General features: G+C 47.0%; 1 protein-coding gene across 3 annotated transcripts in view; it reads left to right on the forward strand.

Moving 5' to 3' along the window:
• Positions 1–26,902, forward strand: part of SORD (sorbitol dehydrogenase) — a 34,454-nt gene that overhangs the window by 2,228 nt on the left and 5,324 nt on the right. For 2 of the 3 annotated variants that reach the window (XM_083586919.1, XM_083586921.1), the window contains exons 2-7: positions 2,277–2,310; positions 11,191–11,355; positions 13,483–13,642; positions 15,248–15,366; positions 24,399–24,464; positions 25,991–26,166. In XM_083586919.1, the coding sequence (XP_083443045.1) occupies positions 2,277–2,310; positions 11,191–11,355; positions 13,483–13,642; positions 15,248–15,366; positions 24,399–24,464; positions 25,991–26,166 (720 nt within the window). Of the gene's footprint in view, positions 1–2,276; positions 2,311–4,134; positions 4,268–11,190; positions 11,356–13,482; positions 13,643–15,247; positions 15,367–24,398; positions 24,465–25,990; positions 26,167–26,902 lie in introns of all 3 variants that reach the window. The other variant, XM_083586920.1, reaches the window with a different exon arrangement.

The raw sequence follows: 26,902 nt of genomic DNA on the forward strand, positions 1-26,902 counted from the left end.
TTTACAGTCCAACTAGAAAACTTAAGCTGCATTCACTTTGTGTTTAATAATGGTGTGCACATTTGAGACAAGTCATTGCACATGCGCAAATGAGCATGCATGCACATATGACAGCATTATGAATGGGCAATCCGAGAGTGGGTGGGCTGCTGGGGCAGGGAAACAAAAAAGGTCATGCGCGTTGGGTAAATACATCCCTGACCCCTCTCTGATGTGTTCAGATCTGTGGAAATGTGGCTTGAAACGTAGCAGGTGGGGAATGACCTTGCTGTGTTTTAAGCCACTGCTGTGAAGTATCCTAAGCTGTTATACTGTTCTTTTCTCATTTCCTGTGTGCTGCTTTTCTTGCAAGAACTTTGGCTGCTACTGTGGAATTTTAATCAACCTTAACCTCTCTGATGTCTTGAATTCTGATAAGAAAGGAAGATTTACCACTGGAGTTTAGTCACAAGGCTGATAGTGAACTATTAGCATTTTCTCCATAGTTATGGAATGTTGCTTTCCTCACAACAGATAGGTAATGATGAGTTTAAGCACCATACATTTAAAGCATATGTTGTCCCCCAAAGCATCCTGGGAACTTTAGTTTACCCCTCAGGATTCTTTGGGAGAAGCCATATGCATAACAACTATGGTTGGATGTGACCTATTTGCAGTAAGGGCGTCATCTTGGTGTGGGCAAATGTTTCTGGTTTCTTAATGCTAGGATCACATTTTTTTAAGAGCAGGCTAAGATCAGATGATTAGCTATTTGGGTGGTTGCTCTAGCAAAAAGAACTTTTAGCTGTACAGTGGAGCTTCCTCCCCCTCTCCCCTCCCCATGTGACCCCTCATTCTGTTCTAAAGGTTCATTTAACCCCCACCCCCACCCCACCCAGAGCTGATTTACAGGGTGCACAAGGGAGATGAGCAGGCAGGGAGATTCCATCATGTAGCTAAAAGTCCTTGTGCCAGCAGAATTGTTAAGTTGGAAGCCACCAGTTGAGATTTTGTCATCTTGGACATGGATCCCTCACCCACAACCAATATTATGTTTGCTCACTGGCTAAACATTAAAGACTTACTTGCATGCTCCACTCCATCCCTACAGCAGTTTTAGGTATTTCGTCACACTTTCCTTTTACTTATTACTCACTTTTCTTCAAATGGTGAAGACTGAGTTTGCAGTCCTATGGAACTCTTGTTTAGTTGTGTCCAACTCTTCGCGACCCCATGGACCAGAGCATGCCAGGCACTCCTGTCTTCCACTGCCTCCCAAAGTTTGGTCAAACTCATGTTGGTAGCTTCGAGAACACTGTCCAACCATCTCGTCCTATGGAACTCACTGGGGCTTAATTCTGAATTGACATGCGTAGGATTGCCCCGTGAGTGTACTTTCTCTGAAGCTTTTCAATTTGAACATTGCATGTAGAGTGTTCGAAAAGCTTGTTGCAATGAGGGCAGAAGGCAATCCTACTTGAGTCTTCATTGAAAGTGCTAAATTCTTGAACATTTCTTCTCAGAATTAAAGTGGTGCAGAATCAGAATTGACTTGGAAGGAAACATACAAACTTTCTGCTTATGTTAAGAACTTTACCATTTTTTTGCCTAGTGGAAAGAGGAGTTTTCATAGGTTTCGTTCTGATATATTGACGTATCTTATTTCCCTGTGTAAAAATTATTGGGAAGCAACTAGGCAAAATCTTACATCAGGCTAGGAAGATTAAGGTTGCAATCCGAATGAACCCATTAATCCTAACTTAATAGTTTTTTTAAAAAAAAATCAGTTGAACTTGGTAGAATTTAATTCTGATTAGATTCAGGCTGGTGCTCGTATGTCCAGCAATGTAATAAGTTCATCCCCTTTGGATTCATTAGCACTACCCAGTCAATTCATCTAAGCTGCAGGCAAGCACAGTCCTTGTAGACTCAGCTTCACAGCAATTGGAAGAAGTTGCACATATTTCGACCCACAAGTGGCTCAAATACTTCTGTTATGTACTGAAGTTCTCACCCTGGGCCAGCAGGGGGATACTGTAGATAGTTATGCAAATGAAGGATCGAAAGTGACGTCCAGTGATTGGATAGTTTGTATGCAAATGAAGGATCGAAAGTGACGTTTTTCTACCTCTGAATAGTGTTCTTCCAGGATAAGCCAACCACTGTTGGCCTTTAGGATGGTGAGAAATTTGCTATAGTAGGCCACCTGAACCAGTCTTCAATATAATCCTAGACCTAGAGGAAGCAACAGAAAGTTTTCAAGAAAGCTGAATGTTGTCTCCTTTGTTTCCTTGCAGGAAAACCGGCCAGTACCTGAACCAGGTCCCAACGGTAGGTCTGTTTAGGCTAGCTGTCATTCAGCTTGTGATTTTTTTTTAACAAAACGTATTTTATACCTCTTGTCAGATGAATCATCACTATGTTGGTGCAAAATAAAGTCGGGCTCCTTGAGTATTCAGATTAAATCTTCAACCTCCACTGACGGCTAATTTATTGCCTTAGCAATACAGTTGGTTCAGTGAAAGGCATAATGGTAACCATTTCAGTTCTTAATTAACTCTTCAAGGCATAAACAGTCATAATATTCAGGGGAAATGTGTCCCCTTCCCCTCCCCCGCCCCAGTGCCAATTTTGTAAGTTCTTCTTTCTCTAAATTGACACATGAAAGATGGAGCTCTCAGAAGCTTGCAGTAGGCACCTCTGGCTAGGCGTAGAAAGCACCTTGTAGAAAGAGCTGTTGTATCTTTCACATGTCTCCATTTCAGATATTCTGCTGCTTGTGCATTGGAATGAAGGTTCACCTGCCGCAGGGGTTAGTTAAAGTAAAGGTAAAGGGACCCCTGACCATTAGGTCCAGTCGTGGCCGACTCTGGGGTTGCGACGCTCATCTCGCTTTATTGGCCGAGGGAGCCAGTGTACAGCTTCCGGGTCATGTGGCCAGCATGACTAAGCCGCTTCTGGTGAACCAGAGCAGCGCATGGAAACGCCATTTACCTTCCCGCCGGAGCGGTACCTATTTATCTACTTGCACTTTGATGTACTTTCGAACTGCTAGGTTGGCAGGAGCTGGGACCGAGCAATGGGAGCGCACCCCGTCGTGGGGATTCGAACTGCCGACCTTCTGATCGGCAAGTCCTAGGCTCTGTGGTTTAACCCACAGCACCACCCACGTCCCTGCAGGGGTTAGTTAGATGCTGCCATTTCTGTACTGTCTCATGGGAGGGTGGAATGAGTGGCCTGAGTTATATATATGTTTATATATGTTTGCTATGGCTGTCCATGTGTTTAGCGCACAAATCAAGGGAATGTTTTATGAAAGGCCAAAGGTCCTATTCAGAATGATTTGAGTTAACGGAGAAAGCCTTGTTTTTGGTTATTCACTAATATGAGGTTCAAGAGTGAAGGATCATTTGGCTGAGAGCCAAGCAGAAACAGGCAAGACATAGCAGGCAGCGGAAGGCAAGAAGAGCAGTGTCAGTGGCAGAAAATTAGATTCATAGATGCATAGAATTGTAGAGTTGGAAAAGACCCTGAGAATCATCTAGTTCAACCCCTTGCAATGCAGCTGTCCCATACGGGGATCAAACCTGCAACCTTGGCGTCATCAGCACCACATTCTAACAAATTGAACAAGATGGTTGATGGAAGTAGCCAGACTACAAACAGGATTGACACCTGTCTAGAGTGAAGTGGGTCCTAATTTTTAAGATGGAGGATGATGAAAGGGAGACCCAGTCTAAACTCCTCCAAATGCATCAGCACAGAGGCCTCTAGTGGCTTGCGCAGGTGTGAACCAATGAGGTCTGTGCGCTATAAGCGTTAGGCGATTATGAGCAAGTGCAGCTCTTGCAGCAGATGGACTTTGCTCTTTGCCTCTGCTCTCTTTTGTTACCCTTCCTCACACCTCTGCTCAGCAGTGCTACTGCATTTAATAGAAGCTGTTTTCTTACAGTTCTCAAACAATGCAGCCAAAGTATCAGGCAAATGAAAAGCCAGAAAGTCAGCATAGAAAGGAGAGATGTGGATTCATGTGTTTTGAGTTGGTAATACAGATATGCTGGGTTGCTTCCTATGACTGCATGCGAAAGTCTCAAGAAAAGCTAGTGAAATGTTCTCATATTTCTCTCCTTTGTGCTTATGTTGATTCACCGCCAGCTCAACTCAAGGTAGGGAGTACAAATCATTAACCCATTGTTGTATGGAAATTAAGGACTTCTCCTCCCAGCGTTGAAGCCCAGTGCATTTGGCTCACTGTAGGTGCACACAGGACCCAAATAATGGCCCAGAGGTGAATTCCAATTAACGTCTCAAGTAAATTTGATTCTGAAATTTCTGTTCAATGTACAAGTAATTCAGCAAAACATGTACATCTCTGAAATGCAGTGAGATTTGCAGGACTAAGTTAGTCGTTCCCCCTAGTCCAAGACTTCACTCCGAAAGAGGTAAACCAGAGACTTTTTGGTTCCTGAGGGGTGAGGATTAAGTTAAGATGGCGGCAGGCTAAGCAGTCAGCCCCAGAGCTCCACAAATTTTAACTGAGTTTTAATTGATTTTATCTCGTTTTAACTCGTTTTAGACCAGTATTTTATTTTTCTTTTCTTTTATTTTTCTTAATTACAACTGTTTCCCTTAACCGGAGCTTGAGAGCAGAAGATTGTAGAGCTGTGAGCAGAGAAAGTGCCGGATGAGTCAGCGTCTTGTAGATAAGGAACAATAGACGACACCATTAATCTTGAAAGCCTGTGACTCCCACGGCAAAGGAGCTCAGCAATTGGTTTTAATTACTTGCCTAGAGCAGCAGCAACCTTGACGCTGCTCTGCCCCTCCGTCACTCGCTCGCCGGGTCTCTCCACAGTCTCACGACCACTCAAGACTGAAAGAAAGTGGTGAGGCAGAAGCAAGGAGGCGACGAGGTAAGACGCATTTGCCGGAGTTCACTTCGAATCCGCCCTAAACTTTGTGCTGCGTCTCCCAGCCCTTCAAGCTCTTGCTGAAGACTGTACCAGGGTGTTGGAGCCCATGCCAGGAGCTCACATTACTGATAACTGATAACTGTAAGCCTGCATCGTAAATTAGCTTTAACGAGCAGATAACTGTGTTCTCCGGCAGTCTTGGAAGCAACCTTTGTCTCACTGGCTTTGCGCCGGCCCACACCCGGCTGTATTTCTATTTTTACCACTTTTATTACCTTCTAAGCACTGCTATTTTAAAAGACTCACAACAATGGGCCAAGGCAAACGCCGAAGGGATTGTGACGAGGTTTCGCCCTCCCCAAGAACTAAACAATCAAAAACCGACCCCCCCGTGTCTGGCAAATGGAGTATCCCCACTGATCACTGCTATAGGGTGAAAACTCAGAACCGTTTCTATCCTCTAACGTCTCCAGAAACAACGTCAACTCCAGAGGAATTATTTTTACCCCAGACTAAAACTGCGGATGGCAAGCTCGGAGGAAGAGGGAGCCCCCCACTGGGGGTGGTGCAGGACGCCAGAGCCGAGGACTGCGCTAGACTAGAACAACATGAACATCTCCATCTTGTGGTCAGAACCCTTAATTGCATATTCAAGAAGATTGATGTCCTATCCTCCCAGCTATCTAGCCTTGAACAGAAAATTGACAACCTCGGGTCAATGTCTAAACCAACTGTAGATACGGGGGAAATGAAGTGCCAGAGGACCTTACACTCAACCAAAAAAGGAAGTGAGATCCCTAAATATAAACCAAATACTGCACTGAAACATCAAGCATTGTCCCTGCAACCTAAGAAAATCTGCCTAAATATCGGGGTAGAGTCAGCAAGGTGGCTCACCTTGGGTGGGGTTAAAAAGCAACTAAGCAACCTCCTAAACATAGAAATCACACAATGCGATCTCATTGCAGTATTACCTTTGAACCAGCACCTCAGGCAACAGAGAGTGATGCTTGCGTTTTACTCTCCAAGGATCCCTTCAGCTATCATCAGGCAGAAATCACTCTTGGCTAGGTACGATATCATCCCAACAAGAGTTTTTATGGATAGCATGATCCATCCCCTTCTACTTGCCGACTACGGCACGGAGCGGACCCTGTCGGAGAGGTCGGGAGCATCTCGGGATATTGAGCCTCCTTTTCCGGAGGATACCCATCCGTACCGAAACTGGACTTACCCTACGTCCCCACGAGCTCTAAAGGAATCCACTGGCGCATGTAATTCTCTGACCCCGCCGGAGGAAAGAGAGCTTTTAGCCACCTTTGGCAACCTTCCACCGAGGGAACAACAAGAAATAATTGATAGATTAGAAGTACTTAATCATCAGCTCATATATGTCCAGAAGAACGGAAAAGTCCTGCCCACTTCTCAGGATAACCATGCCAGCTTTTCGGAGGCGTGTTCTAAGGAAGCAGGAAGACTTCCACACCTCAGTCCAGCTCCTAAACCCATGCCTCCCCCACCTGTGGGCAAAGCCCATCAACGCTTGGCAGACCCAGGTTTTGCCTCACAAGTTGGCCTTTCATCTCAACTCCTGATAAATTTTGACTCGCCCTCCAAGAGTCCCCCGCTGAAGAGTGTAATTCAGAGTCCCCTCCACCAAAACAATTCCTTACCATCTAATCCATCAATGCCGGAATTGGAGTCCTCATATTCTCCTGAGCGGCACAGACACGACATACAAACGGTATCTGTATGTCGAGCACCCCCAGTACCTTCGCTAGCATCAGGTCAGGGGAGCGTTCCACCTACATCAAAAAATGATCCGGATTTGACTGAAGACCCGGCCGGACATATAAATCAAATGGTTTCACTGGCGACCTTCAGACCTCGCGGTGGGGCAGTCTCTGCAAATCCTGTGGAGCCTCCTAATGAAGTGGCCACCCTTGGGTTAGCCAGCGGGAGACCCGCTCTGTTGTCCCAGTCTGAACACCCCACTACCAACTCCAAGATTAGGTACCTCCAGCAGGTGCCTGCCATGCAAAGTAAAATAACTGACTTTTTTGTGGGGTCTGCCCTGCCTCCAAAGGACCCACTTCTCTCCCCGAAATGACAGCGAATTGAACACAACAGGAACTCCCCCCTATCAGTCCTCAGCTGGAACATTGCGGGCTGGAGGGGAAAAAAACATGAGCCAGAATTCTTGGAGTATATCAATCGGTTTCATATCATTTTGTTCCAAGAATCGTGGGAAGTAGAAAAAATTGTGCTAAATGGCTTTGAGCTCCTAGAACTCCCTGCCTGCCCCTCCCTGAAAGGAGGCCGCCCTAAAGGGGGCCTAATAATAGGCATCTCCCTCAACCTACATTCCAAATTTACTCTAGTACAGGCCTTGCCTCCCTACGCCCTTACCGGGCTGATTGCGGGGGAAAAGATCTCGCTCCTAGTTACAAATGTTTACTTGCCACCTGGGGGTTCTTCCCTTGAACTGGGCTCTAAATGGGGCTCGCTAGAAGAGCATTTGCTTTCATGCTATGTTAAGTTTCCTAACACCCCGGCCATAATTGGTGGTGATTTTAATGCCCGTACGGCAGCAAATTGGGACTCGTTGACCAAAGCCAAATGGTGGGTTACCCCAAACCTTGATAATTATGACCTGGAACACATCATGAAGAGAACTTCTAAGGACCACAGAGCAAACGAGGCTGGAGTACTCCTCTATCAAATGGCCATCCGTTTGAATTTGGTCCCCTTAAATGGCACATGCCTCCCCGATATTCCAGGGGATTTCACCCACCTGAGCGTTAAATCAAACAGCGTCCTCGATTACCTGTTGGTCTCTAGGGATCTATTTAAGTGTATTTCCACTTTTAAGATCGAGAATGTACAATTTAGTGATCACCTTCCCCTTGTTGCTAAGCTTTCCCTGAACTGGCAGCCGGAGGCTCATAGACATGCGACTCAGGTGGTAACCAACGAATCTTTCCAAGTAAGAGGAATCAAATGGTCGGAGACACAGGCTCAAAAGTACCTGGAATTCTTTCAAAAAGAAATCCTCGGGCCCTATCCCAACATAGGCTCTGCCTCAGACGAGCATAGCATAGTATTGAAGCGCTTCTACCATCATATGACTGATCTTACGTCCTTCTTCAGGTTACCACCCAAAAATTTAAATCGAAACGAGTATACTCACGGTGCTCCCTGGTATAATTCTCAGTGCAAACAAGCAAGACAGCGCCTCCGTGCTATATATAATGCATACAAGACCTCTGATGCATCTACTCTGCCAGCTAGCTATGCACAAGCCAAGCAAGTTTACAAACGCACGCAGATAATTGCCAAGCGTGAGTGGCAACATAATCGTTGGCAGGCTCTGATTACTGCTTCAAAACCACACAGATCCAGGGAATTCTGGTCTTTGATTAACAGAAGGGGGAGGAATTCCCCAAGGACAGTCATCTCTGCACCGACATGGGAACGGTTCCTGAAGAAATGCTTCTCACAGGCAGATGCTCCCTCCGACCATCTGATGCACCTGTTTACCCACCTACCTATTTGGCCTCCCACCGATCCTGATGAAATAGCCAAGTTAATAGCTCAGCTGAAACCGGGCAAAGCCCCTGGGCCCGACCTGATCCCTGCTGAAGCCATCAAACTACACCCACAATGGTGGGCCGGCATCTTGGCCAAAACCTTCGATGCAATCAACGCTCCCGGTCTCATCCCCAAAACATGGAAGGAGGCCATTATTGTACCAATTCATAAAAAAGGTTCTCCAACGGAGCCGGAAAACTACCGTAACATCAGCCTCCTTTCGATTATAGGGAAAATTTATGCCAGCTTTTTGATGACTAAATTATTGCGATGGGTAGATGAGACTAACCAGATTGGCCATGAACAAGCAGGGTTCAGAACTAAACGCTCTACAACCGATCATGCGATAGTTCTTTATCATCTGGCACGGAAGTACTCCTCCCCCCCCCCGGGGCTACCTCTGTGCTGCCTTCTTAGATCTAAAGGCAGCCTTTGACAGTGTTCCTAGAAATATTCTTTGGGAGAAACTTGCGAAACAGGGCATTGATAGAAGACTCTTATGGCTCATAAGCCAGCTCCACGAAGGTACCCTTGCCAGAGTGAGATTCACTCCAGCGGGCGACCTTACAAACTCGATACCAATAAACAAGGGAGTGCGCCAAGGATGTATATTGGCTCCCTGCCTATTCAACCTATTCATCAGCGACATGCGAGCACCCCTAGTCAACTCATCTCCAAGTACACACGCGCCTAGACTAGCGGATTACCGCTGCCCACTCCTTTTATATGCGGACGACGCGGTAATTCTATCCTATACACGTGTTGGACTAACCAGAGCTCTGAAGATCTTTGCCACGTATTGTCAACTCAATCAATTAACCATCAACCATGCCAAGTCCAAGATCCTGATCTTCTCCAGAAGCCGGAGATTATACAAATGGAAGCTTGGTGGGGCAAAAATAGAGCAAGTCCTAAAATTTCAATACCTAGGAGTTATTTTTCAATACAATTTGGGGTGGAAAGCTCACATTCAACACCTACTTAATAAGGCCAAAACCTTGTCATATGCACTCCTCCGATTCTTCTTTTCGGACGGAGCTTTGCATGTTCCCTCGGCCCTAAAGGTGTTCAAGGCAAAAGTGGTTGCCGTGCTTGCTTATGCTGCCCCGCTCTGGGCCGTGATGACAGATCTTGCTCCCCTTGAGACTCTGCAAAGCCAATTCCTACGTCGGCTCCTAATGCTCCCCCTGTGCGTAAGCAACGCAGCCATGCGACTAGAATTGAAGGTCGCATCCCTAGAAACTTGCCTGTGGAAGCAAGTCTTCAATTACTGGTTATCATTGTGGCATAGATTACCAAACCATTACCTTGCCCAATGCTTATGGCGAGATGAATTCTCTAGCCTTTGGACTAGCAGAATTCATGCCAAACTCCTGAGTTATGGAATCTCTCCCTCAGATTCCCTAAAACTAGACCAAATCACTGCTCAGAGACTGATCCGCCAAAGACTGGATGACATCGATTTACAGCGAAATTATACGCTGGGGGGAGGTGTTTGTTCGCCCCAGAACATTGGTATCACTTTAACTTACTGCGTTCCATCATACCTCTCCTCCCTTTCGACTGTTGCACATAGACTGGCCTTCACCAAAGCGAGGTTTAACGTCTTTCCCTCCAATGTCCTGAGACATAGGTTCTCAAAGGGTCAAGCCCCCGCCGTGTGTGAATGTGATAAGGTGACGCCGGAGTCGCTCCAGCACATTATGTTCACTTGCCCCTTGTTTAATGTGCTACGGGCAAATTTGTTGGGATCAATCATACAGAAACTAGAGGGTACCCCACCAAAATTCCACCTTGCCCAAATCTTGCAGGACAAGGATACCCACACGACCCTGAAGGTGGCTAGGTTCCTAGTTGCTGTCCTTTCCCAAAAGCGACGCCAAGGAGCTCTACAAACTAATTAAGGCGCAGTATGCCTTTCCATTTTATAGTATTTTATTGTTATAGTAGTGTTTTAGCGATTGCTTTTTTTCTCCTTACGGCACAAGCTGTTATTTATGTGTTGTTTTTACCTGTATGGGCCTATGGCCGTAATAAATGATATTCTATTCTTTGGTTCCTGAAATTCGTTCTGATTGTGCAGATAAAATATCACTGATAGAATTCCAAAGGATGTGTTGTTACTGTATGAAAATAGGCAAAATCCAAGGATCCCCAGGCATGCAGCAGACATGGAGAATGTCAGGCACCATCCTGGTGTCCAGTCATCTTCATTTGGTCACACGTGACCAATAGCCACTTAAAATGTGCCTGGTGCCTGGTGAATTTTGCATTCTGCTCATTGGACAACTCAGCACTTCTGAAGAAATAAGTCTTTCCTCCAGAAAATGGTAACCCTTTACCACTCGTAACAGATACAAAATAGCAAGCAGGTAGATTGATGGGCATACATGAATTGGCAGGTAATGTGAGATGGAAAACAGGTAATCTAGGCAACGGCTGTCAAACTCAACTGGCCATGACTCAAACCTGCCTGCACTAGATATTACATCTTTGAAACATTCTAGGAGCCTTCTGTCAAGAAACCAGAAAAGAAATGTCAATATTCCAGACATTTCCACTTAGAAAATAACTAGAAACACAAATATTGAAAAGCAAAGTGCTTTCCAAGCCGTCCACTGTTTTCTTGATATTGGTGTATTTGCATTGCAGATAAGAGATTTTCCCTGAGGAGATTTCACTCTCTGATTTGTCTCTTCTCTCACAGAGGTGCTTTTGAAGATGCATTCTGTAGGGATTTGCGGCTCTGATGTCCATTATTGGACACACGGACGAATTGGGGATTTTGTTGTGAAGAATCCCATAGTGCTGGGCCACGAGGCTTCAGGAACAGTTGTCAAAGTGGGGTCCGCAGTGACTAAATTAAAGAAAGGTGAGCAGGGCCCTTCATTTATTCATTCATTTTTATTTTATTTAAACATGTATACCCCACTTCCTCCACAAAGCACCTTATAGTCTCATGTAAAAAGCAATTCCACCAGACCGTGTTGTACAAGAATACAAAGTACAGTACAGTACAGCCAAACAATAAAAAAGCATAAAAGGTGGAGGACAGAATATAAAACATATTCCATAAAATAAAAAACAGTATTAAGACATAAAAAGCAACAAGCATTTAAAACTTCAGAAATAAAACCGGTGAATTTAGGAAGACTAGAGAGATAGAAAAAAAAATGGAACGCACGACTATGAAAGCACAACTATGTTGGGCCTTCACTTCTAATGGAGAAGAATTCCAGAGGAATGGTGCCACAGCGCTACAAGCACATGACCAAATCCCAGCATGCATTGTGGTGCTTGTGGCACCATAAACAGACCTTCATCCACAGATCAAAGTGACCATGGTGATTACATACCTCCTTTTGATGGCTGGTGAGATCTCTAGGATCTATTAGTGTCTTTTGTGGGGTGTATGTGGTGTTAGGGGAGAGGTAGGACCTCTGGTGGGGGACGTCATACTCCTCCTGGGGTCGTTTGTCCACCTTTGGTCCCCACCCTGCACTCAGCTCTCTCCTGGAAGCTGTCAGCATGCAACGGCGGCCACACCCAGGAAACGGCTTTGATTGGCCAGTTGAACCATGTGAGGGTAGTTGACGGGTCTCAGACCTTCAGCGAGTTAGGGACTTCCCCTGCATGTGAAAACAGGCTATGTCAGATTGAGCAGATGAGGCCAATAGTGGGTCCAACGGTCAAGAAGGCGGTTTCTGCACATGCTGTAGAGGGAATTAAGGGGCAGGTGAGGCTTGTCAACCTGGGAAGGTAGCCCATTTAGGAGAAGGAAAGTTCTGATCCTAAACTTTTGTGTTTGGATGAAATGTCAGAAATCCTCAAAGGAAACTCTTTGTCAGACATCCGCCTCCTGAGTTTGGAACTAATGGAAACCTGCTTTGAATGTTTTAATATTACAACGGAGAACATATAGCCCTCCAGATGTTGATGAACTACAACTCTCATCTACCTTGACCATTGGCCACGTTCACCAATGCAAGTTGGAGTCCAACAACATCTGGAGGGTGATCGGTTCCCCATCCCTGTGCTCACTTAAAATCTCACTGACTTGTACCATGTACTCACTAGGTGACCTTAAGCATTCGATTATTATCTAAGCCACATCACCTGAAATATAAAGGTACAGTGGTACCTCTGGTTTCGAACACTTCTGGTTACGAATGCTTCAGGTTACGAGCTCCGCTAACCCGGAAGTAGCTGCTCCTGGTTGTGAACTTTGCCCCAGGATGTGAATGGAAATCATGCGTCAGAGGTGTGCTCGCAGCGGGAGGCCCCATTAGCTAAAGCGCGCCTCAGGATAAGAACTGTTTCAGCTTAAGAACGGACCTCTGGAATGAATTAAATTCATAACCAGAGGTACCACTGTAATGGTCCTGGCACAGGGGCTATTGGAAGTTTTACTGAGATAATATGTGTGAAAATGGCTTGGAGTTCACCTACGGATGCTAGGATGTTAAGCTGCATTGTCTGAAAATGTGATTTCCTAGTATGTTTTGATATATTTTGTGCTATAGTAATTATTATTATTATTATTATTATTATTATTATTATTATTATTTATTAGTTATACCCCGCCCGCTGGGCTTCCCCAGCCACTCTGGGCGGCTTCCAAAAAAATATTGAAATACCATAATACATCAAACATTAAAAGCTTCCCTAAACAGGGCTGCCTTCAGATGTCTTCTAAAAGTCTGGTAGTTGTTGTTCTCTTTGACATCTGGTGGGAGGGCATTCCACAGGGAGGGCGCCACTACCGAGAAGGCTCTCTGCCTGGCTCCCTGTAACTTGGCTTCCCACAGTGAGGGAACCGACAGAAGGCCCTTGGCGCTGGACCTCAGTGTCCGGGTAGAACGATGGGGGTGGAGACGCTCCTTCAGATATACTGGACCAAGGCCGTTGCAGTCTGATCTCTGATCCCAAGACTCAGGTCACCTCTTTACATGACAATTAGTCCAGTCTCTTATCTTGTTGCATCCTTGATGTGTCCCAGGTGACCGAGTGGCTATTGAGCCTGGAGTTCCCCGAGAAACAGATGAATTCTGCAAAACTGGCCGATACAACCTGTCTCCAAGCATCTTCTTCTGTGCAACTCCTCCTGATGATGGGAACCTGTGCCGCTATTACAAGCACGATGCAAACTTTTGCTACAAGTTAGTTGCAAATACCTGTCATGGGAACACATGCTAGCCAAAGGGATTTTCTCCACTGAGTGTGGTTTTGCGCAAATTGTTATTGTTGATCTTGAAGTCCAGAAGTCTTCTGGTCTGGAAGTCTTGATCTTGTATATCTAGACTATACAATACCATGACTGGGGTGACAAATAAAATGGGAAACCGTATCTTAACGAACAAGTGAATAGGGAAAGTTGAGTGTGATTTTTGCAGGTGGTTTCTTGTTTTTAGTTCTAATTCAGGTGATATTTAAGAATCCCTATCAGCTTTTACGGCCCCTCTCGTTGATATCTGACAGATCATTCTTTTAAATGTTGCACAGTAGACTTGAAGCAACTCAACAAGACCATTGTACGCCATTACTAATTATGGTGGGCACTGTGTGTTTTGGGGTTATGCAGAGAATCCCATTTATATAAATGCTGAAAATACAGTGTTCTCACGAATGGACTTTTTTTGGGGGGGTGGCTTTCTGTTCCCCTTTCTTTGCCAAGGGTCTTCAATCATAGATACACATTTTTGTATTAGTTCAGTTATGTCTTCTAAATATTTATCATGAGTTCTAGAGTAAAGGAATCCCAAAATATGGTACTATGCTAATCTTACTCAGGCCCCTTCTGTACTATACATTTAAAGCAGTATCGTGCTACTTTAAACAGTCATGGCTTCCCCCCAAAGAAGTTTCTTAAGGGTGCTGAAAACCATTAGGAGACCCCTGTGCCCCTCTCAGAGCGGCAGTTCCCAGAGCCTCTAACAGCTGGTAATGAATGGGAGGATAATGGGTCCTTGCCCAATGGCTTCTCACATCCTTCCTCAGAAAAACAAAAGCCAGTGTTGAAGGGACCAAGAAAACCCCAACAACTCTGCCCTCCTTAGATGAGTAGACTAACTTGTGAATTTCAAGGCCCACTGGTCAACTTGGGAGGTCACAAGCAATGTGTTTGTCAAAATTTGCAGTAAGGAATTTTGCTCTTTCTTTAGACACTTAACAGCTGTGCTTCAGCAGTTCTAAGGTTAATAGTCCAAATCCAAGTTAGTGTAGGATGACATTTCAAAGCAGAGGTGGGAACTTTGACTGGGTCTAAATGGACTTGGGAGGATATTTGTTATTCTGGAATCTGCCTCTCTACTGGTGTTTCTGATTCAGTAGATCAGTGGTTCCCAGTTGGCCAAGCACTGCTGACTGCCTGTTTTTGAAAAGCCAAGCTGTGTGCCAGTATGAAAGGTCCCTTCTGGGAGCGACCCACCCGCTCACTTTTCCCAGGTGGCCCCAAGGCCACTGCAGGAGGGGCTGCAGCCATGGCAGGAGAGACAGCAGCCCCCATCTACCAAAGGTGACTGAGCTGAGCAGCCCTTCCCCCAGATCTAGGGGCCACAATCCCGACATCAGGCTCCTGCCCTTCCCTGCCATGGGATGCTTAAGACACTTTACAGGTATGTGCCGCGGACCCCCTGGGTGGGTTATGCAGACCCCCTGGGGTCCACGGACAACCAATTGCGAACCACTGCGGTAGATCATAACTTTCTTCCATGAACATTCTGATTTTTGTGTGTGACATGTTTCTCTGTCTTGTCTTGCTGCAGACTTCCAGACAATGTGACCTATGAGGAAGGTGCCCTCATTGAACCTCTTTCTGTGGGAATCCATGCCTGCCGAAGAGCCGGAGTGACTCTGGGAAGCAAGGTCTTAATTTGTGGTGCTGGTATGGAATACCCTGTTTTGCTGTTCTTTGTTTATCCAAGCTAAGTAGCCATCTCCGAGTCCAGTGGGCAGTGCATGAGGCTCACATGGGGATATGTTGCAAATCAGGAAACAGCTTTTTCATAACAAGTCATGAAGACTCAACTATTGCAATGTGCTTTATGTTAAACCACAAAGCCTAGGACTTGCCGATCAGAAGGCTGCTGGTTCGAATCCCCACGACGGGGTGAGCTCCCGTTGCTCAGTCCCTGCTCGTGCCAACCTAGCAGATTGAAAGCAACCCCAGAGTTGTTTGCGACTGGACTTAACTGTCAGGGGTCCCTTTACCTTTATAATAATCACCAGCTGGATTCTCTGGACCAGTCCAAGGGTAAAGGTAAAGTTAAAGGGACCCCCGACCATTAGGTCCAGTCATGACCGACTCTGGGGTTGCAGTGTTCATCTCACTTTACTGGCTGAGGGAGCCGGCATACAGCTTCCGGGTCATGTGGCCAGCATGACTAAGCCGCTTCTGGCAAACCAGAGCAGCGCACAGAAACACCGTTTACCTTCCCGCCGGAGCGGTACCTATTTATCTACTTGCACTTTGACGTGCTTTCGAACTGCTAGGTGGGTAGGAGCAGGGATCCCATGGACAGTAATACTAAAAGGAAAGGGAGTTCATGATGGCTGGGAGTTTGTTAAGAGGGAGATAGTAAAAGCACAACTTCAGGAGATAGTAAAAGCACAACCAATGAGACGGAAACATGGAAGGTGCCTAAAGAAGCCAGGGTGGCTATCTAAAGAACTTTTAACTGAGTTAAGATTAAAAAAGGATGTGTACAAAAAATGGAAAAGGGGGGAAACCACCAAAGAGGAATTCAAACAAATAGCCAGCACGTGTAGACACAAAGTCAGAAAAGCTAAAGCACAGAATGAACTCTGGCTTGCTAGAGAGGTTAAAAGCAACAAAAAGGGCTTTTATGGGTATGTTCGTAGCAAAAGGAAGAACAAAGAAACAGTGGGGTCACTCAGAGGAGAAGATGGTGAAATGCAAACAGGGGACACAGAAAGGGCTGAACTCCTCAATGCCTTCTTTGCCTCAGTCTTCTCTGATAAAGAAAACAATGCCCGACCTGAAGAATTTGGAGCAAATGATTCAGCAGAGGAAACACAGCCCAGAATAACTAAGGAGATAGTACAAGAATACTTGGCTAGTTTAGATGTATTCAAGTCTCCAGGGCCAGATGAACTGCATCCAAGAGTATTAAAAGAACTGGCAGATGTGATCTCAGAACCACTGGCAGTCATCTTTGAGAATTCCCGGAGAACAGGCGAAGTCCCGGCAGACTGGAGGAGGGCAAATGTTGTCCCTATTTTCAAAAAGGGGAAAAGAGAGGACCCAAATAATTACCACCCAGTCAGTCTGACATCAATACCAGGGAAGATTCTGGAGCAGATCATTAAGCAAACAGTCTGTGAGCACCTAGAAAGGAATGCTGTGATCACCAATAGTCAGCATGGATTTCTGAAAAATAAGTCATGTCAGACTAACCTGATCTCGTTTTTGACAGAATTACAACCCTGGTAGATGAAGGGAACGCAGTGGATGTAGCCTACCTTGATTTCAGCAAGGCATTTGACAAGGTTCCTGTCAGGGAACTGCCATCGGGAGAACTGGAGAGGAAGAGGCTCACAGAGGCTGGCAGAGACTTGTCAGCTGATGAGGGAACCAGCAGGGGGAGAGAGGCAGTTCCAAGGGATAGTGAGTCGGAAGGAGGACTCAGAGACAATTCCAGCGAGAACAGCGAGGAGGTTTCAGGACCTCCTATAGGGACACCCACTCCTCGCCGGAAACTGTCACGCAGAGAGTCCAGAAGACGTGTTTCCGTTAAGGAGCTTTTATGCTGGAAGAAATTCCGTAAACGCCCACTGTCGGATTCTGCCAGCGACTGACGGAGCCATGTTTATGGGGCTCCATTACAGACAGTGGTTTGTGGACTTAGCCAAACACTGAGGGATTAGGAACTTTACGCACAAGCAGCTCAACATCCCATCACAGCAATCCGACAGTCCCTGAAAGCAGCTTGTGCAGAGAAAGCATCATGAGCAACCCAGCCGGAACCGGAGCTGCAGGAGGAGCTGGAGCCGGTCCAAGCCTGGAAGAAAGGTACCGGGTGTTGGAGGTCCAGCTAGCGCTGCAAACGGCGAGGCTCGATGAGAGGAGGGCTCAGGATGCAGAAAGGGCAAAGGCCCCCCCACAAGGAAGAAAGATGCCAGGATTGGTGCAGAAGTTTGGGGGGGATCCCAGGAACTATCAAGCCTTTAGGACAGAGATGCAGTATGCTCTTAATCTGCAGTTTGATGACTTTCCCGACGAGGAATCGCGAGTGGGGTTTGTGGTTAGCCATCTCGAAGGAGGGGCGAGAGACTGGGTTAGACCCCTGATGGCAAGGCATGATGAAGTCTTGAAAGACGCACGGAAGTTTTTTCGCGCCATGGACCTGATGTTTTCCAGCGAGATTGAACAGGGAGTGGTGCGCAGACAGTTGATGGCTTGTAAACAGGGGAGCCGATCTGTCCGTGAGTACTGGACTGAGTTTACTATGCTGATACACAAATTGGGGTGGGATCTGTCAGCGGAACCCATTCAAATGCTTTTTGAAGAGGGACTTTCTTCGGCTGTGAAAGATGAACTTTCCCGGGCGCCCAGGGCGGAGTCTATGGACCAGCTGACCAAATCAGCGCTGACCATTGGAGCACGCCAGGAGGCTAGAGCCTTGGAGAAGCGGGAAGGGAAAGGGGAGTGTTGGAGGGATTTCCGCATTCCAGAGATTCCGGAGCCAACTTTCCCGCCCGCAGAGCCGATGGAAGTTGGAACAGCGCGCGCGCGGGCAGTTTCAAATCCCAGTGAAGGGCGGAAGAAGGAGGGGAAGAGCCCCAAGAAATGTTATCTCTGCCAGCAGCCAGGTCATTTTGCCAGGGTCTGTCCACAAAGAAAGGAATGGCAAGGGATGGCAGGAGCTGTTGGGGGGAAGGAGGAGGAAGGGCAGGACCAAGTAAAAGCCAGCGCCTGACTGCCACCATCAGGGCACAGCAGTCAGGTGAAGGAGCAGTAAAAGTGCCCACGCCGGAACCTCCGAGACCAGCCCTAGTGATAGAGGTGTTGCTAGAGCTGCCAAACGGACATCCCTTAAAGATAAGGGCGCTATTGGACTCAGGCAGCTCCTGTAATTTTATGAGCAAGGAGTTTGCAGCAGAACACCAGATACAGACTATCCCTTTAAGCAACCCCTTGCAGGTGACCACGATCGATGGGAGAGAGCTATTGGGAGGAGAAGTCAGCTTACAGACTGTCCCAATGGTAATGAGGGTAGCCAGGCACACCGAAAGAATAGCGTTCAATGTGGCCACCTTGGGAGGGGCTCCCATTATTTTGGGGATGAGCTGGCTAGCGTTGCATGATCCGCTAGTGGGTTGGCATCAGAGAGTGGTCTCCTTTGGGTCAGCACATTGCCTAGAACATTGCAAAGAGGGCAAGGCTCCAGAAGGGGCAAGAGCCTTTCTAGCAGGAACAGAAGTAACGGACAAAAGAAAGGTTCCCAAACTATACGCTGACCTGAGCCATGTCTTCAGCGAAAGGGAAGCAGACAAACTACCACCGCATAGACCCTTTGACTGCCAGATCAATCTAGTCCCTGGAGCCCAGCTCCCTGTGGGCAAGCTGTATGCCATGTCAGACAGGGAAATGCAGGAGTTGAGGGAGTTTATTGACAAAAACCTGAAGAGAGGTTTCATCAGAGAGTCCAGAGCGGTGGGGGGGGCAGCCCAGTGTTTTTTGTGGACAAAAAAAACACGGATAAACCGAGATTGGCCGTGGACTACCGGGCCCTAAATGCCGTGTCGGAACCAGTGGCTTTCCCTATGCCCAGGATTGATGACATTTTGACCAGGGTGAGGAAGGGAAAGATTTTTACTAAACTGGACCTGAGGGGGGCATACAACCTGATACGGATAAGGGAGGGGGATGAATGGAAGACAACAATGTTCACCCCTCTAGGGGCTTTCGAATATGTTGTTATGCCTTTTGGATTACAAGCAGGCTCAGCATGTTTTCAATCGTTCATGAACCACGTCCTGGGACCTCTGCTCTACAAGAATTGTGTGGCCTTCCTAGATGACGTATTAGTCTATTCAGAGAATGAGGAGCAGCATGTAAAGGACGTCAGAGAAGTGTTGAGCCGACTGCAAGCAAACCAACTGTGGGTGAAATTAGAGAAGTGTCAGTTTCACACCAAGGAGGTGGAATTCCTGGGGTACCGCTTGTCAGACAAGGGATTAGCCATGGATCCAGGCAAGGTCCAAGCGGTACTGGAATGGAAGACACCGAAAACGAAAAAAGATGTGCAAAGATTCTTAGGGTTTGGGAACTTTTATCGGAAGTTCATCAAGAACTTTGCCCACTTAACGGCTCCCATCACGGACTGTCTCAGCAGCAAGAAGTTTGTTTGGACGGCGGAAGCGGAGCAAGCATTCGAAGAATTGAAAAAGGCCTTCGCTTCGGAAGAACAGCTCCTGCATGTGGATTTACAAAAACCCATGAGAGTGGAAACTGACGCATCAGACCGGGCGGTGGGGGCGGTGCTTCTTCAGCCGGGGAAGGATAAGTCGGAGTGGAGACCGTGTGCCTTCTTCTCGCGGAAGTTAAACAAATCCGAGAGGAACTACACAGTATATGACCGAGAACTACTCGCCATTCACGAAGCGTTCCGGAAATGGAGACACTTACTAATTGGTGCACAACACAAGTATGCACAGACCACAAGAATTTAGAGTACTGGAGAACGTCACGAGTGCTCAACCAACGGCAAGTGAGATGGGCACAGGAGTTCTCCAAATTTTATTTTGAAATTTGCTATGTGCCAGGCCCAGAAAACGTCAGGGCGGACGCTCTCTCACGCAAACCAGAGTATTTGGAGGGGGAGGGAGCACCCGAAGAGAGACATATCATCCCAGAGGACCGCTGGGTGTGTGGGGCGGCGTTGGTGGGGCAAAGGGAACTGGTAGAGGAGACGCAGAATGATGAATACGCCCAGAATAAGCTCCGAGGTCTAAGGAGGGAGGGAGAAAACTCCGGAGGTTTTGAAGAAAGAAACGGGGCATTGTATTACAAAGGGGCACTATATATACCCGAAGGGGAATTGAGAGGGAGAGTACTCAAACAGCTGCACGACAGCCCCACAGCAGGGCATTTTGGGCAACACAAAACCATGTGGTTGGTTACTAGGGAATTTTGGTGGCCCAGGGTGAGGGAAGATGTAAGGGAGTATGTAAGAGGGTGTGACCAATGCCAGCGAGCCAAGGGGGAAAGGCGGGCGCCGGCGGGGTTATTAGAACCGTTGCCCACACCAGAAAGGCCATGGGAGGCGGTATCGATAGATTTTATGACTGATCTGCCGAAATCCAAGGGGAAAACCGCCATACTGGTCGTAGTAGACCTGTTAACTAAGATGGGCCACTTTGTAGCGTGCTCACATGCAGTCACGGCGGAAGAGACAGCTAAATTATTTGTAGAACATATTTTTAGACTGCATGGCGCCCCCTTGAGGTTGATCTCAGACCGGGGCAAACAATTCACGTCCAGGTTCTGGAGGAAGCTCATGAGCTTACTGCACGTGGAGGTCAATTTTTCGACTGCCCGGCACCCAGAAACCAACGGGCAGGCGGAAAGAGCAAACGGTATCCTCCAACAATACCTGAGGTGTTATGTCAATGACAGAGAGAACGATTGGGTGGAAAAGTTGGCGCTGGCGGAATTTGCCTACAATAATGCGGAGAATGTGTCCACCGGGATGAGCCCCTTTTTGGCTAATTATGGGTGCCACCCCAGGGCATTTCCAGGGGGAGGAGGGGAGAGATGGAGCGTCCCAGCCGCCGAACAGTTTGTAGAAGAAATGGAAGCGATCCATCTTCAACTCCAACTCAACTTAGAAAGGGCCAAGGAACAATATAAGAAGCAGGCAGACAAGAACAGAAGGGAAGGTGAAACCATAAGGGTGGGGAATCAGGTGTGGCTGTCAACCCAAGGATTGCCGTTCAAGGGGGGTTGTAAGAAATTGAGACCCAAAAGATTGGGACCATTTGAGGTCATCCAACAGGTCAACCCAGTGGCTTTCAGACTCCGGTTACCTAACCACATGAAACTGCACCCAGTATTCCACAGGTCATTGCTGTCACCGTATAGAGGGGGAAATGAAGGGGTTTTCCCACGGGGACCAGTCTTAGAAGAGAGGGAAAGCAGCAACCATGTGGCGGAAATCCTCGACTCCAGGTGGAAGGGTCATCAGGTGGAGTATTTGGTAGCGTGGGAAGGGGAACCGGAGTCAGAAAACACCTGGGTAACGGCAGAGGAAGTCAATGACGAGGTCTTGATTGAAGCGTTCCATCAAAGGTTCCCCAGGAAACCTCAGTCAGTAGCGAGGTTCCGGAGGGAGTACTTTGGCACCACCGACGAGGAGGAGGAATTGGAAGGATTCACGGGGTCTGAGTTGGAAGAAGGAGTAGATTCCGATGAGGATGAGTACTTAGAAACCCGAAACAGCAACCGGTGGAGGAAAATGTTCGAGACTTCGGAAGATGAGGGAAGTTCTTTCAGGGGTTTTGCTCCCTCGCCTCCCGCAGAGGAGGGGAAAGGAGGGGGTGAAGGGGGCCCTGGAGGGGAGGTGGATGTCAGGGAACTGCCATCGGGAGAACTGGAGAGGAAGAGGCTCACAGAGGCTGGCAGAGACTTGTCAGCTGATGAGGGAACCAGCAGGGGGAGAGAGGCAGTTCCAAGGGATAGTGAGTCGGAAGGAGGACTCAGAGACAATTCCAGAGAGAACAGCGAGGAGGTTTCAGGACCTCCTATAGGGACACCCACTCCTCGCCGGAAACTGTCACGCAGAGAGTCCAGAAGACGTGTTTCCGTTAAGGAGCTTTTATGCTGGAAGAAATTCCGTAAACGCCCACTGTCGGATTCTGCCAGCGACTGATGGAGCCATGTTTATGGGGCTCCGTTACAGACAGTGGTTTGTGGACTTAGCCAAACACTGAGGGATTAGGAACTTTACGCACAAGCAGCTCAACATCCCATCACAGTTCCCCATGATATTCTTGTAAAGAAGCTGGTAAAATGCGGTCTTGACTATGCTACCACTCAGTGGATTTGTAACTGGCTGACTGACCGAACCCAAAGGGTGCTCATCAATGGTTCCTCTTCATCCTGGAGAAGAGTGACTAGCGGGGCGCCACAGGGTTCTGTCTTGGGCCCGGTCTTATTCAGCATCTTTATCAACGACTTGGATGATGGACTCAAGGGCATCCTGATCAAATTTGCAGATGACACCAAACTGGGAGGGGTGGCTAACACCCCAGAGGACAGGATCACACTTCAAAACGACCTTGACAGATTAGAGAACTGGGCCAAAACAAACAGGACGAATTTTAACAGGGAGAAATGTAAAGTATTGCACTTGGACAAAAAAAATGAGAGGCACAAATACAAGATGGGTGACACCTGGCTTGAGAGCAGTACATGTGAAAAGGATCTAGGAGTCTTGGTTGACCACAAACTTGACATGAGCCAACAGTGTGACGCGGCAGCTAAAAAAGCCAATGCAATTCTGGGCTGCATCAATAGGAGTATAGCATCTAGATCAAGGGAAATAATAGTGCCACTGTATTCTGCTCTGGTCAGACCTCACCTGGAGTACTGTGTCCAGTTCTGGGCACCACAGTTCAAGAAGGACACTGACAAACTGGAACGTGTCCAGAGGAGGGCAACTAAAATGGTCAAAGGCCTGGAAACGATGCCTTATGAGGAACGGCTAAGGGAGCTGGGCATGTTTAGCCTGGAGAAGAGGAGGTTAAGGGGTGATATGATAGCCATGTTCAAATATATAAAAGGATGTCACATAGAGGAGGGAGAAAGGTTGTTTTCTGCTGCTCCAGAGAAGCGGACACGGAGCAATGGTTCCAAACTACAAGAAAGAAGATTCCACCTAAACATTAAGAAGAACTTCCTGATAGTAAGAGCTGTTCGACAGTGGAATTTGCTGCCAAGGAGTGTGGTGGAGTCTCCTTCTTTGGAGGTCTTTAAGCAGAGGCTTGACAACCATATGCCAGGAGTGCTCTGATGGTGTTTCCTGCTTGGCAGGGGGTTGGACTCGATGGCCCTTGTGGTCTCTTCCAACTCTTCCATGATTCTAGGGACCGAACAATGGGAGCTCACCCTGTCGCGGGGATTCAAACTGCTGACCTTCTGATCGGCATGTCCTAGGGTCTGTGGTTTAACCCACAGCACCACTCGCGTCCCATTCTTAACATAAGATAGTATTAAAAGCAGTAAAACCAAATACCATCCTCAAAGATCCCTTCCCACAATCAAAAAAATAATGTAACCATATCCAGCAGTTTGAACAATTCCAGCAGCACAAGGTAAACAAAGAAGTAAACTAGTGACAGCCTAAGTGAAGGAATTTTAAAAGAGCCAGGTCTTCACCAACTAACTGAAGCAATATAGAGATGAGGCCTCATAGATTCACATGGCAAGTCATTCCACAACAGAAAAGGCCCTACCCTTGGATTGTGCTTTAAAATTATATTCCATTTTTCTTGTTTTGCTAATGGCTGCGCCCATGATTTGCTTGGTTGCTAACCCCAGCTACCGCAACCCCCTTGCCCAAGCCACCCACGTTTGCTCCTCACCAAAGCCCCCTCTCCCCATACTCCACACCCAAATCATCCCATGGACCTCAGCAAACCTCCGTTTGCTGGCCAGGGCTACCCGCCCACCTGAGTCCCTTCTCTTCATCCCCCATTGCTGTTGCAATGGCCCGGTTTGTTGTCAGGGTGCAGTTTGCAGCATCTCCTGTTGGCAGTCTCACAAACTGCAGCGTGACAACATCCTTAGGAAAATATGTATTAGGAAAGCTCTTCATCTTGTAAACCAACCTGGAAACAAATGTCAAAGGGTAGTAGAACACTTCCTGATTTTTTCTTTTGCTCATCTTCCAGGACCTATTGGACTTGTGACTTTACTTATTGCTAAGGCAATGGGGGCTGCACAGGTGGTGATAACAGGTAAGTTAGATTTTCCAACTCTTTGACACCTTGTGCCGTAATGACACTCACTTTGGTCCCCTGGGTTTACATGGCGTTAAGTACTAGGGTTGTCAAGGCAAGTGCCAGGAAAAGATGAAGTGTAATGTGCTTAACTGCCCCTTGACAGTTAGGCCCAGTTCTCAGAGACTGTGGAAAAAGCAAAAGTGTTTGATTAAAACTTTGGTGTTATCTCAATATTTTCTACTCGTGCATATCACCAGAATCAGGCAAGCCAGTGGCCAGTCTCATCTACACATGAAGAGTCAAACTCCCAGAATAATAATTTACAAACTATGACCAGTTAGCAGCAATTAGCATTTTTCAGGATTCCTGCAGATTATTCTTGCAGAATTCCTTGGTGTTCTTGGTTTCATGAGGAGAGAGCAGGAAGCTCAGAAATACGATACAATATCTTTATTGTCATTGTCCCATGCAGAACAATGAAATTGAAGTTCACTGATTTGAAGCCTTGGTTGAAGCCTCAACTACAAGAAGTCTTGTGGTTCTTTAAAAAAGGTCGACCATTGGTGGAAAAAGGGTTCTGGATTAGGTGGGCCTGTTCCCTGACTGAGGAGGGTTGTTCGTATCATCTTTGTCAGATGCATTGAATATTATCCAAAGCTGGCAAATATATTAACCCATGTGGGGTGGGGGTGAAAATGCAGCTAGGGTCAAAATACCTTGTAAAGCAAAAGGTGAGATGATGTTTCAGTACAAAGCTCAAATATACACAAGATAAGAACAATTTATCAGCAGATTTGATTCTGTACTGTGGGTTTTGTTAATAATTGCTCAACCCAAAGGATAAGGAACAGGAGGAATAAGAAGCCGCAGCCACATTTCACATTGCATACGTCCAAGTTACATATGCAGTCCTCTCTCTCGCTTCACCCACTTCACAGATTCACCCAGCTTCAAAAACCAAAGTCTTTTTTCAGAAACCCAGAATACAGAGCTACAACTCTCAGCACCCTTAACAAATTAAAGTTCCCAGTTCCTTTGGGGGAAGGCATGTGCTTTAAAGGGACGCGGGTGGCGCTGTGGGTTAAACCACTGTGCCGCTTGGGCTTGCCAATCAAAAGGTCGGCGGTTCGAATCCCCGCAACGGGGTGAGCTCCCGTTGCTCGGTCCCTGCTCCTGCCAACCTAGCAGTTCAAAAGCACGTCAAAGTGCAAGTAGATAAATAGGTACCCATCCAGCGGGAAGGTAAACGCTGTTTCTGTGCACTGCTCTGGTTTTGCCAGAAACAGCTTAGTCATGCTGGCCACATGACCCGGAAAAACTGTCTGTGGAAGCGGACAAATGCCGGCTCTCTCGGCCTGTAAAGCGAGACGAGTTCTGCATCCCCAGAGTCGTTTGCGACAGGATTTAATGGTCAGGGGTCCCTTTACCTTTACCTATGTGGTTTAAATGTATGGGGTGTGCTCATCCACAGTTACCTGCATGCTGCTCTGATGCTATCCTTGCCATTGTTTTTGTTATTTGTCTTCCCAACTCCCCTGTAGATTTGTCAGCTCCCCGCCTTGAAAAGGCTAAGGAAATTGGGGCTGATTTCGCAGTTCAGATAAAGAGTGAGAGCCCAGAGGAGGTGGCCCACCTGGTGGAACAAGCGCTTGGTTGCATGCCTGACATCACAGTGGAATGCACGGGGGCCCAAGCTGCTATCCAGACGGGAATATATGTGAGTCTCTCTTAGCTCAACCGCATTAATTTTTCCTTGCAATGTGGAGATTATTGCTGTTGGAGGAAATGAGAGAAAACACACATGGAAATTATCCTTTTTATGCTGAGAGATCTTTATAGCAGCATCTGACAAATGTATTGTCTGTGATGAAGCTGCCTGTTGTGATAGGAATTTCGAGGTCTTAGATATATGATAATGTTCATAACCGCACATACATAGATCAGCACAGGAAGACCGACCTGAAGCCATTTTGATTCCTAAACTGAGCAAATGTTTTCTCTGCGAGGTCAAAGTAGGAAAACCTCCCCATTGTCTTTTCCTTCACAAATCCTGTCTTAAGGGTATGTCTGTGTTTGAATAGGGTGTAAGCCTGTGACCTGGCCCAAGAACTAAGTATTTATCATTACAAAAGATTGGCCAGGCTCCCCAGGCAATCCAGTCAAGTAACCTGCCTGACAGGAGATAAACAAGGACAGGAGAAAAACAACATTCAAATTTCTGTTTAGACCGCCTTTTCTGTAATATAGGTATGATGTATCTGAGGGGTGGTCTTAGGTTACACCCCTTCTGTGATGTATGTATGATGTTTCTGGGGGTGGTCTTGATCTACAGGGTGGCAATTTCAAAAGTCTTTATAAGGTCTTGCAGGCCATTTTTCTGGGTTCCTCCTCCTCTCCTGCAGGTGAGGGGAGCACCCTGTTGCAACAGATCAATAAAGATCAAGCTTACTAGC

The sequence above is a fragment of the Podarcis filfolensis genome, assembly GCF_964270895.1.
Source record: "Podarcis filfolensis genome assembly, chromosome: 14".
Lineage (NCBI taxonomy): Eukaryota > Metazoa > Chordata > Lepidosauria > Squamata > Lacertidae > Podarcis > Podarcis filfolensis.